Source organism: Coloeus monedula (genome assembly GCF_965178545.1).
Source record: "Coloeus monedula genome assembly, chromosome: 26".
NCBI lineage: Eukaryota > Metazoa > Chordata > Aves > Passeriformes > Corvidae > Coloeus > Coloeus monedula.
In genome coordinates, this window is record NC_138806.1 from 1,924,199 (window position 1) to 1,939,248 (window position 15,050).

Consider the following 15,050-nt stretch of genomic DNA (forward strand, 5'->3'; position numbering starts at 1 on the left):
TCGAGTCTAATGAGGGCGGTGCCGATTGGCTGGGAGAGACGCCCCCGCTTCCCGCAGCCAATAGGCGCGCGGGACACTGCGGCGCGGGTGAAGCCGGGCGGAGGGTGAGTGGTGAGGGCGGCGGGAGCGGGCCCGTGGTGGCCCCGGCACTCCGCGGGATGGGTCAAGGTGGTTGTGGCGGTGGCTCTTTCCCCGCCAATTAAAGATGTATTTGGTGATTTTTCCCTCTAACTGCAGCCTCCTCGAGGCAAACACTAGGTCTCTCAGCCCCAGCCAGAGGCGAGGATGGGCTCAAGAGGAGGGCCGGGTGTGGGATGGTGCTGGAGGACACGTTCTAGGCTTCATCCCCAATCCCTGTGAATGGACGGATTGAGGCTGGCAGCTTGTGCTGTGCTCAAAACCCTCAGGAGTTGGGACCCGGGAATTTTTGGCTGCTTAGTTCTTTAAAAAACAGTTCCTCAGTGCCCTGGGTGCATCTCCCCATTCCTCGCTGCAGGAACAGCTCACCGAGTTTTCCAGTCTGAACAGCCTCTGTGGCTCGTGTTCTGGTTTTCCCTATGGCTGGTTTAGTTGGCACAGGCCAAATACAAACCCCCAAAATGGTGTATTTGGGGGAAAACTGGTTCTGGCTCCTGCCGGTAACATCTGCAGGAGTGGGCTGGCCTCTCCCCTCGTGGGCAGTTCAAACCCGAGCTCGTTAAATATTGATGCCTGAGATCTGTGCAGGCCCTTGAACAGCACGAGTGTTCAGATCCCCAGCTGGCCCTGGTTTCCAGGATAACCCTTCCAAGGGCTGCTTTCCCCCTGCAGTAATTCCTGTGGTGGAGGCATGCGACGGAGGGACAGAAATAGCAGGGATTTTGGGAGCAAGTCCCAGCTGAGGCTGGAGGCCAGAACGCTGAGGTTACTGCAGTTAAAGGCCTGTGTTTACATGGGCAGGAGAGCTTTTGGAGTACTTTTACAAAACAGGCATATGGAGCCTCCGCTGCCGTGATCCGGATCCTCCTGGTGCAGTGTTGCCCCTTGCAGGCTGCTGCAGTGGGAAGGCAGATTTTAACCTGCTGGGATAAATAAACAGCCTCTCTGTCATTCCAAGCTCCCTGTAACACCAGGAGAGGCTCCCCGTGGGGTCCAGGTCCTGCTTGGGAAGTACATCAGCCTCCTCAAAGCACTGCTGTTTACTATTATTATTTTGGCCCTCTCTGATTCCTTTTGGATCCTCCCTTGTTGCTGCTGGAGCCATTCCCATCTGTTTTCCTGACGTCTGGGAAAGGGAAGGAGCACGTGGTGCTGCTACAGGCTGGCGTCAGCGCTCGCTGGAGCTGCTGCATGAGCTGCTGGCAGGGGCTGCTGCTTCTGCTCCAGCTCTGCTCCTTCCCTCTGCTGAGCTGCCTCCAGCTGCCACAGGACTTGCCCTTACCCTCCTTCCCCCCAAACTGCAGGTTTGGGTCCTGTTTGTAGGACTGAATTATGACTGAAGTGTCTGGTTTTGTTGTGTTCCAGCCAAAGGGACGCAGTGCTGCATTGCCACCCATCCTCAGCCCCCCTGCCCTGTGCTCCCACCTGCTGTCCTTGGGTGCCAGCGGGACGGGCCCCTCTCGCTGGGGACAGTGTGGGCAGTAGGTACCTGGTTCCTTTATGTGCAGAGTTTTTGGGGGGCTGGTGCTGTCTGGAGGGAGCGGGGAGGCCAGAGCCAGGTTAGGCAGGGAGATGGTGGCTGAGATGGTTGGGGTTCCAAGAGGGAGGGAGCAGGATCTGGGCGAGGGGAAGCTGCGGGGTGACTACCAGCAGCCTGTGGCTCCTGGCCAAAGGTGATGGAGCCAATTCCTTCTCAGATGCAACAGCCACAGACTGGGCTGTGGGAGGTTCGGCCCCTCACCCATGGTGTCACCCTGGATGAGGTGACAGCAAAGGCACAGCTGCTGTCCCTGGGGATTTGCACAATTCGCCTGCACAAAGCCCTGGACACTCTGGGCTGGGGCTGCAGGAGGGACGCTGGGGTCTGTACCCAGCCTGCTGAGGCTGTTGTGTTTTTGGGATGTGGATACTCACAGTAGTCCCCTCAGCTCTCCAGAGCTGCCTCTGCATGGCTGAGCCGCTTGGTTTTGAGAGCACACAACGGGATTTAGAGGATTGCAGGGTTTGGATTGAGCAGGGACATCTCTGTGCAGGAGCTGTGAGAGCAGCGTTACCAACCCCCTCCCAGCCTCGAGGCCAAGGGCAAGCACAGATCTGTGCCCAGGGCCATGTTTGGCAGCTCATGGACACCAGTTTGCTGCTCAGAGCTGTGATTTCCCTGTCCCTTGGGCTGCCAGCAGTGTGGGAATGGGATTCACTGAGTGCCTTGTGGGCTCTGGGTCCCCATGGTGTCAGAGGTGGCTGAGCTCTGATACCTGGCTGCAGGGTTTCAGCAGGGCTCTCCCCCTCAGGCCTCGTGTGTCCCAGTCCTGGCTGAGATATTGTCTGAATTCTGCCCTTTTTTGCTGCTCCTGGGTCACCCTCAACAAACCTGCCAGAAATTTCCTGATTTCTCTGAGCAGGTTCAGAGGAGGCCACGGAGATGCTGGAGCCCCTCTGCTCTGGAGCCAGGCTGGGAGAGCTGGGGTGCTCACCTGGAGAGGAGAAGGCTCCAGGGAGAGCTCAGAGCCCCTTGCAGGGTCTAAAGGGGCTCCAAGAAGGACTGTGGACAAGGGCCTGGAGTGACAGGACAAGGGGCAATGGCTTCTCACTGCCAGATGGGATATTGGGAAGGAATTCCTCCCTGTGAGGGTGGGCAGGCCCTGGCACAGGGTGCCCAGAGCAGCTGGGGCTGCCCCTGGATCCCTGGCAGTGTCCAAGGCCAGGCTGGATGGGGCTTGGAGCAGCCTGGGACAGTGGGAGGTGTCCCTGCCCATGGCAGGAGGTGGAGCTGGATGGGCTTTAAGATCTCTTCCAATCCAAACCATTCCATGATTCCATGACTCAGGGTGCTGTAGATGGACCTCTGGTTTGATGGGTGGAGATGCTAAAGGGGAACGAATTGCTGGAGCTGCAGATAAACCAGCTGGAGGAACTTAGGGCTGGCTCAAGTGGCACATCCAGAGTTAGGGGGGTCCAGAAAAGCCTCATTTAATCCAACACTGTCCTCCAGCCTGCGAAACAGATACCCAGCTCAGAGGGTGCCAAAATCCTGCTGATGTCTCAGTGACGCCCTGAGAAAGTATGAAAATGAGCTTTGAATGAAGTCGCCTGTTTGGGGCTAAATATTTGATGTGCTCAGCATCAACAAAATGGCCCTGTCCTGGCACGTTTTCCAGCTCTTCTCTTTCCCTTCCAGAGCACGATGTTCCTGGTGGGACTCTCGGGTGGGATCGCGTCGGGGAAGAGCACGGTGGTGGCCGTGCTGCGGGAGCTGGGCTGTGCCGTGATCGATGCCGATGTTATTGCCAGGCAGGGTGAGTTTTCCAGAGCTGATCCTGCTCCCCGAGGTTCCCCTGACAACCGGGATCGCTGCCGGGAAGCGCTGACGGCAGAGGGTGCTCTGGGTACATCGGAGGAGCGTTTCCCTCCCGCTTCCCAGTCCGCGAGGCTGCGGAGCAGCTGCCCCGGGGGCGGGATTGGAACTAGGATATATTTTTAATAAAGAAAAGAAGAAGATCATGACCTAATAAACACCCTGGGGAGATTGTGCTCTGAGTTTTCCTCCCCTGAAGTGTGATGCTTCCCAGCTTTGAAAGCCAAGTCTGGGCAAAAATAAATGTGGTTCCCCGTAAAGTGGAATCCCTTGGCTAATCCCATATGCCCCCTGAGCCCCAGGACACCCATCCTGTCACTCAGTTACGTTGGGTGGGATCACTAACACAGCTGAAAGAGAAAGCCCCTCTGTGCTGGATGTCGTTTGTCTGCTGATCCTGAGAGATCAGACCACAAAGTCATTGTGCTCAAAAAAAGAAAAAAAAAAAAAAAAGAGGCTCCAGAGATCCCAGGCCAGGGGGAATTTGGTCCGTGCTCCTGCAGTGCACGCCTGCCTCTTGCTGCTCTCCAAATGTGCTGCTCAGGCTGGAGAAAGGACCCAGGATCCCAGCTCTGTTGCCTCAGTAGGACTGGAGCTCACCTTGTTTCCCCTGATTACCTGTGAGATGTTAATCCCTTCACCCCACCAGGATAACGAAGAGAGCAGAGGTTGCCCAGAGAAGCTGTGGCTGCCCCTGGATCCCTGGAAGTGTCCAAGGCCGGGTTGGATGGGACTTGGAGCAACCTGGGATAGTGGAAGGTATCCCTGCCCATGGCGGGGGTGGCACTGGATGCTCTTTTTCCCCAACCAGTCTGGGATTCTGAGGGCTGTGGATCCTGCATGCAGCAGGTTTGGGGTCTGTGGCTGAGTCATGGCGCAGTGGTGCACATTTGGAAGTGCCCGAGCTTTTCTGTTTGGTGAAGAACTTACTGTGTAGCCACTCAAAGCTGTGATGCTTTAACATTTTATTGCACTGTAATTCCCCTGGAGGTGCAGGAAATTTGCTGGAGGTGCTAAAAGCCCTCGGAGACAGTAGGAAAACACCACAGATACTCTGTGGAAGTTTTCTGCCAATCACTTTATTTTCCACCAATTCCTTTTTTATATGTGTTTGTTTACTATATGGATTTCACCCATCCTGAAACTGCCTCCATGTGATATTCCATGGGAGAAAAAAAATTGGTCTTAAAGACTTTTATGAGGTTGGCCTGAGGTTACAACCTGTGGCAATGTTCCTGGATTTGGGAGAGATGATTATCTGCGGTCTGTCCTTCGCTGTGGTTACCATCAGCTGGAGCTTAATTATGGTTTTATTGCTTCATCCCTTTTGTTGGGGATTTTTTTTTGGTGGCTTTAAAGTTATACACTCCTGTAACATCAGAGCCCCTGCAAGGGCTGATTGGGGATTGAGCTTTTAGAAGGTTTTTGTATTCATTTTCCTGAAGAATTTAGTGACTGACATGAAAGACAGTAAAAAAAAACACCTCAGCAGCAGCCAGAGCCAAGTTGCAGCAGTGAGTATCCACATAGTGCTGAAGTTTCAGCTGGTCCTGATCCCTTTAGGATCTCCCTGCTCAATCCCTGGTGGGAATTGTCTGAGCCCAGTTCCTGCCCCTGCCTTGGCGGGTGGCCATCACCGTGTCCTCCTGCCTGCCCTGCTGACTTGTCACCCCGAGCAGCAGCACGTGCTGGGAGCATTGTGGTGCTGAATTAATGTCTGCAGGACTTCGATCTCCCAGGTGTCAGCCCTCAAAGGGACCTTGGGCTGGCAGGGCTGTTCTGGCAGGAGCTGCCAGGCCGTGCAGCTGTGGTGCCAGGACAGATGAGCTGGAGGCAGATGTGCTGCCACGGGGAGCATCAGCTCCGTCAGTTAATGAGCAAACCCCATCTGAGGGTGATTGCTGATGCAAACACCGACTGTGCTGTAAAACCGGCTCTCACCCCCGGCTGTTTGATGTTCTCAGTGGTGCAGCCCCACTCCAAGGCCCATCAGCAGATCCTGCAGCACTTTGGCACCGAGATCCTCCTGGAGAATGGCGAGATAAATCGTGAGGCTCTCGGAAACATTATCTTCTCTCAGCCGGAGAAACGGAGGCTGCTGAACTCCATCACCCACCCTGAGATCCTGAAAGAGATGCTGAAGCAGGTCCTGAAGTACTTTGTGCTTGGTAAGAGGTCATGTCCGGCCTGCCAGGACTCCTGCTTGGGCAGGAGCCATCCCTGATCCCTCTACCTTTAGTTTGAATGTGGGGAGAGGAACAGGGAAAACAGAGAAAGGGAAGGGACATTGAGTGACAGCCTTTGTGCTCTGCCTCCGGTGGCCTTTGGTGTCTGTTTGGAGGATTCATTCCTGATTCACTCCTGCCTTTCACTGCTGCCCTTCACTGCTTTCCTCTGTGGTTTAAAGTGTATCTATAGGGCCCGGGAGCAGCTTTGCTGAGATTACCCACCAGATAATGTCACACTCCTGAAATGGCCAAATATCCCTCCCTGCCCCCAGCCTGCTCCGGCTTCAGTGGAAGCTGTGGAGCCCTTTGAGTGTCGATAAGGTGAGGAATGGGCTGACAGCTGTGGCTTCCAAAGTCCCGTGTTCCCCCTGATAAATGGAACAAATGCAGCTGTCAGGCCGGGCTGGGGAAATGCCAGATAAGATCACCAGCTGTTCCAGAGGTCTCCATGTAGACAGACGGATGCCTTAATGGAGTCAGTCTGGATTCGTGGTGCTTATCAGAGCTGAGGCCTGTGAGAGCTGAACAGGCTGGGGCACCGCGGGGCCGAGCTCTGCTGCGGGGTGAGGAAGCACAAAGGAAGCAACAGGCAGGAATGCCAGGAGCCAGAGATGGAGTCTTGAACTCGGGGCTGTGGGCTCAGGAGGCGGATGCCGTCCTGGCCTTCGGCGAGAGCGCTGTGTGGCTTCAGCAGGCTGCTTTGTCCTCATTAGTCAGGATTTAATGATTTGGGATAGCTGGATGTTGTCTCTGAGGATCGCTGTGTAAGGAAAGCTGTGATCGATCAAATCAGAGGGCAGCGAGAAGCCTCTCAGGGCGGAGATGCTGGTGGAATGGTGGCTCCTTGGATGATGATGTCTTTGTCGAGGCATTGCTTGCTGTGGGCAGCTCGGTTTTAGGGGGGGTCATAAAGAGGGGACACCAACAAACCTGGAGATGTCCCCTTGGCTGGGAACATGCAGGGGAATGAAGTCCTGACTTGGAGCTTTCTCCTGCCCTTTTCCTTTCCCCCAGGCTCAGCAGGGCATCTCCCACCTCGCCAAACACTGGCCAAGAGCAGAGGCACAGGGAGAACCAGGGGGACAGCGATTGACTGTGACAAGCTCTGCTCCCTGTGATGACAGAGGTTTTAAACCAAACTCAGCCAGTTTTGGTGAGGGTTCAGCCCCTGGGCTGTGCCTGGAGGCTCCCCCATGTTTCAGTGTCACAGCTGCGGGAGGTCTGCAAGGGTTTCCTTGCTCCCCTTGATAAAATGGAGCTGTTTAGCCAAAGCTTTTTATGAAGGGAGGAAAGCTGAGCTGGGAAATGTTGGCTCAGATGGCTGCAGCCTGGTAAAGTCTTGGACAAGAGAAGGAGTGGAAAGCAGATCCTGCTGTGGGCACTGCTTCCTGGGAGAGGCCGGCACGGCGCGCAGCTGCTGCTCTTGCCAGCCAGGCACTGCTGCTCCTCATTTCAGCTCCTCGTTTCAGCTCCTCATTATATTTCTGCAGTTTCACCTTTGGTCTGAGAGCAGCCAGGTTAGGGTTGGTTTTTTTTTCCTCTGGAAACTTGGAATGAAACCATTTCCTCCCTGTGAGAGTGAGAAGGGCCAGCGGGCTCTGCTCTGCTCGGCTGTAATCATGGAGCTGTAGAGCTCCTGCTTGCTTTGCTTTTCCTAGCCATGGTGTGTGTGCAGCATGAGGAATTTGGGAATGGGGGTTAACAGTGTTCCCTTTTTTGGGGAATGTTGCCATTTCCACAGGCTACCGCTATGTGATCCTCGACATCCCTCTGCTCTTTGAGACCCACGGATTGACCAGGTTTATGAAATACACGGTGCTGGTTTATTGGTAAGTGCTCTGGGAGCCATGAGGACAGGGACAATGCCACCTCTCTCAGAGGGGACCATCATGTGCCTCCACTCTGGTGAAGGTTCAGCCACAGCCCTGGTGTGAACCCCACTGAGAGAAGCAACCCTGCCTTTATACTGCATGAGGGCCTTCCTGAGCTTTCCCTGGAACCTGGCACCATCATAGAAGGGAGATTGCTGCCTTTGGGCCTTCCACAACCCATGCTCCATCAGGACAGGATTTGGGCCACTGTTACAGGCTGTGGGAACGCTGAGCACAGCCCAGGCAGCGGCGGCTCTGCTGATCCAAGTGCAGGCTGACTGTGTCAGAAATGACAGGGGGCACCTCTCTCATTCCCATTTTATCCCAGTGATTCCCCCTGGTGCCCGAGGAAGGCAGATCCCCCGTTCCCTCCCACCCCCAGCTCAGCCCCGTGCTCCGCCCGGCAGTGACCCCCTGACGCAGCTGGCGCGGCTGATGAAGAGGAGCGGCTTGGGCACGGCTGAGGCCGAGGCTCGGATCAGCTCCCAGCTGCCCCTGGACGAGAAGCGCAAGTGGGCAACGCACGTCATCGACAACTCCGGGGACTGGGAGAGCACGCGCCGGCAGGTCCTGCAGCTGCACGCCCGCCTCGAGGATTCCCTGGATTTCCTCTGGGCACGGCTGGCAGTGGGCACGGCTGTTGCTGGGCTCGGAGGGCTGGTGTTCCTCCTCCTCCGGCATTTCATCTCTTAATTCACCTTTTCTCTTAGTCAGGGAAGGGGCCTGAATTTCCCAGTTTGAAAAGGGCAGTGAAAGGCCACCTCTGTTAATGAGCTTTGCCAGCTGAATGCAGACAGCGGCATGAGGCATCTCCTTGCACACTTCCCAAGGTGAACACAGCCAGAGGTTTTTTCAGGCACGTTCTCCCTGCTCAGGTTCTCACCCACTAGTCGTGCCTGTGGGATGAGGCCCTTGTCCCCATGTGGGTCTCTGTTGTGGGATTTCAATGAGTTGAGGCACTTTAATTTCGAGCAATCTCACTTTAATCAAGCACAATCTCACTTTAATCGGGTATAATCTCACTTTAATGTCTTCCAGGACAATCTTCTCCCTGGGGCTGGGTGGTTTCTCAGTACCTGTCACCGCCTCCACTGTCCCTTGGGTGATTCCTCATAGCTCAGCCCTTTTAATCCAAATTTACACTTGGGATTTCCCCTCTTTCATGTTGATTTAATGGAAACCTGTTAAATCAGCGAGGGGGAGGACAGCACCTCATTCACATGGATCGAGTGTTCAAGCTGGCTGCTCCTCCCTCTTGCCCTCTGTTTCTGTGGCCATCACTCGTGGGTCACCTTTGGCTTTGGATGCAAGGGTCTGATCCACCCTGGAGTAGTCTGAGACCTGGGCTCTGCCTCGTTCAAACTCATTTCCTGCTGTTTGAGCTTCCTTCGGCGGCGGTTTCCCGGTGGGAGAGCTGAGCCTGGGCGAGGCGGGTGCTGGGTCTTCACTTTTGTTTTAATAAAACACTGAACAGCAGCTGCTCCGCATCCCACGGCTGCTCCCGCGGCTCTTCCCAGCCTGCTCCCAGGTTGTTCCTATGCTGGGGCACGGCTGCGCTCTGTAAAGTTCAGCACACGCAGGAAGAGCTGCCGGGCGCTCCTGCTTTTCCTGGTAAACATCCCTGAGCTGCTCCAGGAGCTGCATCAGCCCTCCTGTGATCTTCCCTGGGAGGCTGTGGTTCAGTGTTGTCTCTGGGCACCCCACGGGGTGGGTCTGGTTTCCAGGGATGTGATCCTGAACCTGCTGTGGTTCTCAGTGGCCAGCACGTTCCCAGAGGGTACCCCTGTCCCCACTGCCACCCCTTGTCCCCACACTTTGAGAAAGGTGGATGCTGCCAGCCCCTGGCCACCTTCTCCCTGCTCACGGTGATCCCTGGGATCCTCCAGGATGCTCCCACCCTCCTGCCTGGGCTTGGTCCTTGGAGGCAGGGTCCTGCCTATCCCCTGTGCCATCCTTTAGGCTCTGGGACCTTCCCAGGGTGTCCCCAGCCAGCACGTGCTCCTGTTTGGGGCCGAGCACTCTTCCACCCCCATCGTCCCCTGAGCCTCACTCTGCACACGCCGGTGCCATGTCTCACCCACCTGGAGAAACCTGGTGGTCCCTGTGCAGCCCCAGGGAGCATCCCTGAGCTGGAGCGCCCATCTGGCTACCCCAACTCTTCCAGCCGTGCTGGGGGAGCCGTACCCGAGCGCTGCCCCACCCCTGCTCTAAATGCTCCGTAATTGCGCCGTGCCGCTGGAGTCCCTCGCAGCCAGCCATAAATCAGGGCCGGAGCGGGATTTCTCGGCCGAGATAAGCACCGGTTCCGCCTCCCTCCCGCCCGCCTCCGCGATAAATGGGGCCGGGGGTGGAAGCAGGGAGCGAGACGGGGCCGTAATCGCATTTGGCGCTTCGCTGCCGCCCGGCTGACGTTCGCCCGCCGCTAACGAGTTTAGCGGGGCCGAGGGAGCGAGCGGTTCCAGGGGCATGGTGAGGCACAGGGCTGCCCACGGCGCTGGCGTGGCCGGGAGAGCCTGGTGTGGGGGGCCCTGGGCTGAGCTGGGGGCTGAGCCCCCTGCGTGGGCTGCGGGCCCGGGCGTTGGCACCCACGGGGGAAGGACTCTGGAGCTTGGCCACGGAGCTGTACCCATCCGTGGATCCCCAGGATTGCCTCAGCACCCCCAGTCCCACTCCTGCCCATCCCACGCCCCAGCCAAACCCCCTCGGGGACAAGCCCATGGCCACCTGTGGCCGTGGCAGTGACCGCATGGCTCAGCCGTCCCCTGCCGGTGACAGATGGCTCAGCTCCCTGGGCTGGGTAGCATCGGCGGTCAGTGGCCATGGAGGGGGCCCGGCTGAGCGGGCTCCACAAGGGCTCCCAGGGCCCGTGGATGCTGGTGGAGGATCGTGGGTGCTGCAGCACGGCCCCAGCTCCGGCCCAGCCCCAGTCCCGCGCGCTGAGGCCGCCCCAGCTCGCCGCACGTCCCGCCATCGATCGCGGAGCAGCCGCCACCGTCACCGCGGGCCCGCGCCCACCGGGGCGGCTCGAGCAGAGCCGGCCCCGCGCCGCGAAGCCAAATATTTGACTGTGCAAATTGGCGGCCGGATCGATTCTGCTGCGGCTGGCGGGGGCTCGTGACAGACGGACGCTCCTCCTGCTGCACCCCCTGCTCCTGCATCCCCTTACGAACCGGAGCAGCCCTACCTGGAGCACTTCCTTCCCCAGTGCACCCCCTTCCTGGGGCACCCCCTCTCCGCTGCACCCCTTCCTTAGAGCGTCCCCTTCCCCAGTGCACCCTATTCCTGAAACCTCCCTTTCTTGGAGCACCCCATCCCTGGAGCACCCCCTCCGCAGTGTCCCCCTCTCCACGGTGCACCCCCTCCCTGGGGTACCCCATTCCTGGAGCCCCCCTTCCTTGGAGCACCCACCATTGGACACCCGCTGGGGCAGGGGTTGGGGAGGGTGGGGGCAGATGTCCCCCCACGAGGCTGCAGGTACAGGGTGATGTCCCCCAGTGGGGAATGTCCCCAGGTGTGAGCTGGGTGGGCGCCTCAAAACCCACAAGGCAGGGTGGCCTGAGTGTGGTGTCACTACATGGCACCCCAGGGTGGCCTGAGTGTGGTGTCACCAGTGTCACTGCATGGTGTCTGTTGTCACAGGTGTCACTGTCACTGCATGGCCCCCAGGGTGTGGTACAGTGTCAGTGTCACTGCACACCTCCCTGGGGTGTCACACAGTGTCACCATGGCTGCACAGCCCCACTCGTGTCACATGGAGCTGCTGCGCAGCCCTGCGGTGTTGCACAGCTTCACTGTTGCTCCCTGGGGTGTCACATGGTGTCACTGTCACCGCGCAGTGCACAGGGTGTCACTGTCACTGTGGGGCCGCCGGGTGCCACGCAGTGTCACTGCAGCTCCCGTGGATTGTCACACAGAGTCACCGTCAGTGCCTGGTGCTGGCGCTGTCACACAATGCTATGTCACTGCGTGGCCCACGGGGTGTCACCCACTGTCACCGTCACTGCCAGTCCGCAGTGTATCACCCAGTGTCACTGTCACTGCATGGCCCACGGGGTGTCACCCACTGTCACCGTCACTGCACAGCCTGGGGTGCCACACACCGTCACCGGGCGGGACACTCCCCAGTGCCACCCTGGCATACTCCATGGCTGGCACCCACTGTCACTGCCACCCCCTCTGTGTCACACCCCGTCCCCACCGGCCGTGGGGCACCCCCGGGACAGCACAGCTGGTCCCAGCAGCCCAAATCCCCGCTACTCCCACCCCATGTCCCCCTGGGGGGACACGTCCCCGAGCCCGTCCCCTCCGCCGGCCACGCGGCCGTCACCTCCCAGCACTCACCGCTGGCGCTAATTAACTGCCGGTGATGGCAGCCCTTAATTGCCGCGCGGTGGGAGGGTGACGGGCCCCGCCGTGTCCGTAATGAGAGGCAGCGTGACGGGCACAGGGACGGGGGATGTGCCATCCGCACCTTGCCCCCCCCCCCGCCTGCGACCAGGCTCCCCCCGCTGGGCAAGGGAAAGTGCCTGGTGTTGGGCTGGGACATGCTGGGATGCTGCTGTCCCAGGGGCCAGGGCCGACCCAGCTGTCTGGCCAGCTAGCCAGCCCATGGATCAGCTGGCTGGCCACCAGCCAACTGGTCAGCTGGACAGGCAGCCAGACTGGTAGTCTACTGGCCAGCCAGCCAACCAGCCATCTAGCCAATGAGCCAGCCAGGCAATCAACCAGCCAACTGGCCAGCTAGCCAACCAACCCACCAGCCAGCCAGCCCACTCCCCAGCCATCTACCCATCCAGCTGGCGAGGTGTCCAACTGGCCAGCTCACTGCCACTGAGCCAGTTGACCACCAACCACCTAGCTCACCAACCAGCCATCCAGTCCTTCAAGGCCACCAGCCAGCTCTGTGGCAAGTGCAGCAGCCAACTGGCCAGCTCCAGGGTCATCACCTCGGGCTGGTTCAAGGGTCCTTCCCTCACTCTCATGTTGACCCATGCTGGAGCCACGTCTGCCCTCTCTCTGCCCACAGCTGAATGTCCCCCTCCCATGGCCCCTTCCAGATCCCATTCTGGGGACACAGTGGGAATTTGGGGGACAGCATCCAAACTCCTCGGGGCAGTCTGCAAATGGCCACTCCCTCTCCAGGCTCATCATCGTGGGCTGACATTGGGCTCATTGGTTGTGTCCAGCTCTGTCTTAATTCCAGCTGAGCCACTCCTGGGCTGAGCCCGCCTGGGCTGAGCCACAGCTGCAGGACCAGGTGGCAGGTGCGGGGGACACAACGTCCCGGTCCCCCTGGCCAAGCGTGGTCCTATAGGCAGAGTCGGCCACAATGCCGGGAGGGGAAACTGAGGCACAGCACAGCGCCAGCCCCATGACCCCCCTGCCCCGGCCCAGCCATCCTCACCCTTCCCCAAATCCTCCTCCACGAGTTCCACAGCAAGCAGAGGGTGGGGGGGCACAGCCACCCCCCGGCCAAACCTGCTCCCCTGGAGCATTGATTGTCCCCCTCCTCACTGCCGGCATCCCCAGCACGGCCCACCCACCCCCGCACCGCGCTGCCAAAGCAAACAGCCGAGGGCTCGGCCGGCATCGATTCTGCGGGAGCTGCTGTTTGCTTAACCTTTGCAGAGGAGCGGCGGGCGTTGAGCGGAGCCGCAGCCACCGCCACCGCCGCAGCCACCGCCGCAACAGCTGCAGCCACCGCTGCCACCGCTGTCACCACAATCACTGCAGCCACCACAGCCACTACTGCCACCATCACTGCATCCACTGCAGCTGTGATGGCCACTGTTGTCACCACTGCAGCCACCACCGCAACAGCCGCAAGCACTGCAGCCACCACTGCCACTACAGCCACCGTGGCCACCACCACAACCACTGCAGCCACTGCTGCCACTGCTGGGGCCACCTCCCAGCTTTGTCCCTTTCCCAACTCCTGCACTCCCAAATGCGGCCCTTTGGAGCTTTGCCGATCCGTTCCCTGTGTCCAGGTGGATGGAGCTGGTTTGAGGGGCTGCACTGCACCTCCTCCCCATGCAGGGCTTGGGGACAGGGAGCACCTCAGGGGCTCCAGCCAGTGTCCCCTGGCGTGTTGTGCCCCCTCACACAGTGCTGCTGTCCCAGGGCAGAGTTGAAGCTGCCCTGGCTCTGCAGCCAGCCTGTAGGGCCACAGCATGGGGACATGGTGGCCAAGGTTGGTGGCCGTGCCATGGGCCCAGGGTGATGCAGTGGCCCAGGGTGGTGGTCATGCCATAGGGACACAATGTCCTGTGGCAACAAGGTGACCTGGGGCCATGTCCCCACCGCAAGGATGCAGTAGCCAGGACCAGGGATGTCCCCTGACCCTCCAGGTGAGACGAGTGCCCTGATGCAACCAGGGTGGCCTGTCCTCCCTCTGTGTCCCCGCCAGGGCCACCCCATCCCCACACAGAGCCCCCTGCCCACCCGGGCTACCCCGTCCCCGTGCTGGTGGTGACTCACGCAGCCCGTGACCTCGTAAGGCGTATTTTTAGGCACTTGTTAAAACAGAAAGATAATGAGGAAGGGGGGGGGGGAACGACAAAAGTGATGGAGAAAAGAACCAGGGAAGCAGCTGGTGACATAACGGTGACAACTTTGAGGGGGGCATACGGTGCTGGCAACATCCCCATCCCAAAATACTCTCCCCCTCCCCAGCCTCGTTAAGCCCCCAGGAATAATTGCCTCCTTAAAGGCAGCTAATTGATTTCTGCTCGCTGATTAAAGCCTCTGCGGGAGCCGGGGGACATGCGGGGGCGATCGATGGCTGTCAAGCGTCCCCTTGGTCCCCCCTCTTTTGGGGCGGGGGTGGGGCTTGTCCCCTGCGTGTCCCCTGGGGTTTGGGGCCATTGCACAGGCGGGAAGGGCATGAGGGGATGCATTCCCAGGGTGTTCTTTTGGGGACAGGGGGGATCGTGACCCTACGGACCTCACAGGTGCCACCGAGGTTGATGCCACCTCGGTGTTGTCACCCGGGGCCACCGAACCGCTGTGGCGGGCGGCACTGGGAGCGGCCCCGGGCTGCTCTACGCCTGTGTGTCCGTGTCCCCCTCCCCCGTCCCCGCGTCCTTCGCTCACCCCCGGCGCTGGCGGCGCCTGTCACTTGCCATCGCGTCCTGCTGCCCCCGCCGAAGCTGATGGAGATGGCAGGCGACGGAGCGGGCGCAGCCGCGTGTCCCCATGTCATGAGCCCGCCGGTGCTCAGCCCCCGGGGACGGCTCTTTGGCGTGGCCCGGCCATGCCCGCGGTGGCACCTGCGGGTGCCCCGTTGTCACTGTGGCCTCTGCCACCAGCGGTGACATCCCCTCCCGCGGACCCACGGTTGACCGCGATGGGTGCTTGACCGCGATGGGTTCTTGGCCACGTGGGTGTCACCTGGGCTGTCCCAAAGTGTGGTCCCTCGTGGGAGGGGAAACTGAGGCAGGGAGAAGGGGCAGGCCC

General features: G+C 59.5%; 1 protein-coding gene across 2 annotated transcripts; it reads left to right on the forward strand.

Moving 5' to 3' along the window:
- Positions 1-82: 82 nt before the first annotated feature.
- Positions 83-8,949, forward strand: DCAKD (dephospho-CoA kinase domain containing). 2 transcript variants are annotated; one of them, XM_082297485.1, is made up of 5 exons: positions 83-104; positions 3,317-3,434; positions 5,458-5,661; positions 7,463-7,550; positions 8,000-8,949. In XM_082297485.1, exons 2-5 carry the CDS (start codon positions 3,323-3,325, stop codon positions 8,283-8,285), a joined length of 690 nt encoding a protein of 229 aa, XP_082153611.1. In that variant the 5' UTR covers positions 83-104; positions 3,317-3,322; the 3' UTR covers positions 8,286-8,949. The 2 variants fall into 2 exon arrangements, with proteins under 2 accessions (XP_082153611.1, XP_082153612.1); XM_082297486.1 differs by lacking the exon at positions 83-104 and adding an exon at positions 1,564-1,623.
- Positions 8,950-15,050: the final 6,101 nt, after the last annotated feature.

Coding starts and splice junctions, on each gene's coding strand:
- DCAKD (XM_082297485.1), top strand. CDS start 3,323: ATGTTCCTGGTGGGACTCTCGGGTGGGATCGCGTCGGGGAAGAGCACG. Junction 3,435..5,457: donor CGATGTTATTGCCAGGCAGG/GTGAGTTTTCCA, acceptor TGATGTTCTCAG/TGGTGCAGCCCCACTCCAAG. Junction 5,662..7,462: donor CCTGAAGTACTTTGTGCTTG/GTAAGAGGTCAT, acceptor CCATTTCCACAG/GCTACCGCTATGTGATCCTC.